General features: G+C 35.6%; 1 protein-coding gene across 2 annotated transcripts in view; it reads left to right on the top strand.

Annotated features, from left to right (window-relative positions):
* The window catches only part of cnnm3 (cyclin and CBS domain divalent metal cation transport mediator 3), a 34,307-nt gene that overhangs the window by 25,562 nt on the left and 7,289 nt on the right, over window positions 1-1,456 (top strand). For both annotated transcript variants that reach the window (XM_015397175.1, XM_015397176.1), the window contains exon 9: window positions 419-549. In XM_015397175.1, coding sequence (XP_015252661.1) covers window positions 419-549 — 131 coding nt within the window. The remainder of the gene's footprint in view (window positions 1-418; window positions 550-1,456) is intronic.

Here is a 1,456-nt window from a genome sequence, read left to right as displayed (position 1 = left end):
CAGATGATTAAATTCAAAGCAGCAAAACATGCGGAAATGATCCAGGGTTTCCGCGGATCATTAAAAATAATTATAACTCATTAAATTTTATGGGATTTTTGGCTAACAATAAACATATACCGAACCAAACCGAAAACCGTGACCACGAAACCGTGAACCGAACCGAACCGTGGATTTTGTGAACCGTTCCACCCCTAATATATACATGTTTATGTACATATATATGAGAGTCATTGGTACTTGTTTATGTCATTGAAATTATTTCTAAGAGCATTAATAGAGCATTAAATTAGAGTTACTCATTCCTGTATAAACCCTGTTTTCTGCCTTCTTTTTATTATTTCTATTTGTGCAGGGAGTCCTTTCTTTAGGCGGATGATGTTCATTCAGATTTTGTGTTTCTGTTTATAACATACAGTTCATCAGTCTCCGGTGTCGAGCCAGCGGCATTCTCCCAGGGATCCTTTTGAGTCGACGGACGCCACCAGCCCCTCCAGCTACTGTCCAGACTACACGGTGCGAGCGCTCACTGACCTGCAGCTCATACGGGTGAGTGGATCATGCAGGAGTGGGTCTGTCCACTGGGACCTTCCCTGGCATTTAAAACTGGAAGGTATATAAAGGAAAGCTTAGATAAGATTGGTCTGTAAGGTGGGGAGTTATGGAGGGAAATCTGGTTCAATATTGTTGCAAGAAAAAAAAATGTTTTGTAAATGGAAATTTAAAGAAAAAATCCTGAATCCTAAAATGAAAATATTTTAATCAAAAAGGTTTTAAGATTAAGTCTTGGTATTTTCCTTATATTTTTTATGTTTTGTTATTTCAAATTTATAGATAATAAAAATTTTTTTTTACAGATTTTCTTCAGTTATTTAGATCGAGTTTTACGAATTACATTCTTTTTAAATTGCGTTTCCAGATCATGTTCTCTTAACCTCTGGGGGCGGGCTTTTCTTAGGAGGGAAGAGTGAAGATGCGTTTCTATTGGTTAGCGTGGACGTTAGCAACAACCTTTTTATTGGTCAATGGCGAGCGTTTATATTGGGCATCAAGAGGAAATGTGATCTGTGAAATGCAGTTTGAAAATAATGGCGTTTTTTTAACTGAATCTGCAAAACAAACAGAAAAAAAAAATATATATATATAATCTGTAAAAATATATAGAAAAGATGCAATTAAAAATAATATCAATGTTAAAAGAAATTGATTTTACTCTCATAACTTTTTATTCATCCAAAAAAAATTGCAAAATTTTATTTCTGGATTATGCTTTTATCACATTTTCAATTCCATTTCAATTCAGTTTATTTATATAGCGCCTATGGAAGTAAATCTGTGTCGCTGGGATTTGAATTAAAAATTGGTCACATGACGTGACGCTTGTGGCGCTCATACTGTAGGTAAACCAGCATGACGGAGCCGGTCATGCAAGCTAACGCTAACTCAGCGGTGAGTT

This window comes from Cyprinodon variegatus, unplaced genomic scaffold (assembly GCF_000732505.1).
Source record: "Cyprinodon variegatus isolate N-32 unplaced genomic scaffold, C_variegatus-1.0 Scaffold842, whole genome shotgun sequence".
Taxonomy (NCBI): Eukaryota; Metazoa; Chordata; class Actinopteri; order Cyprinodontiformes; family Cyprinodontidae; genus Cyprinodon; species Cyprinodon variegatus.
This window is presented reverse-complemented; position numbering and strand designations above follow the sequence as displayed.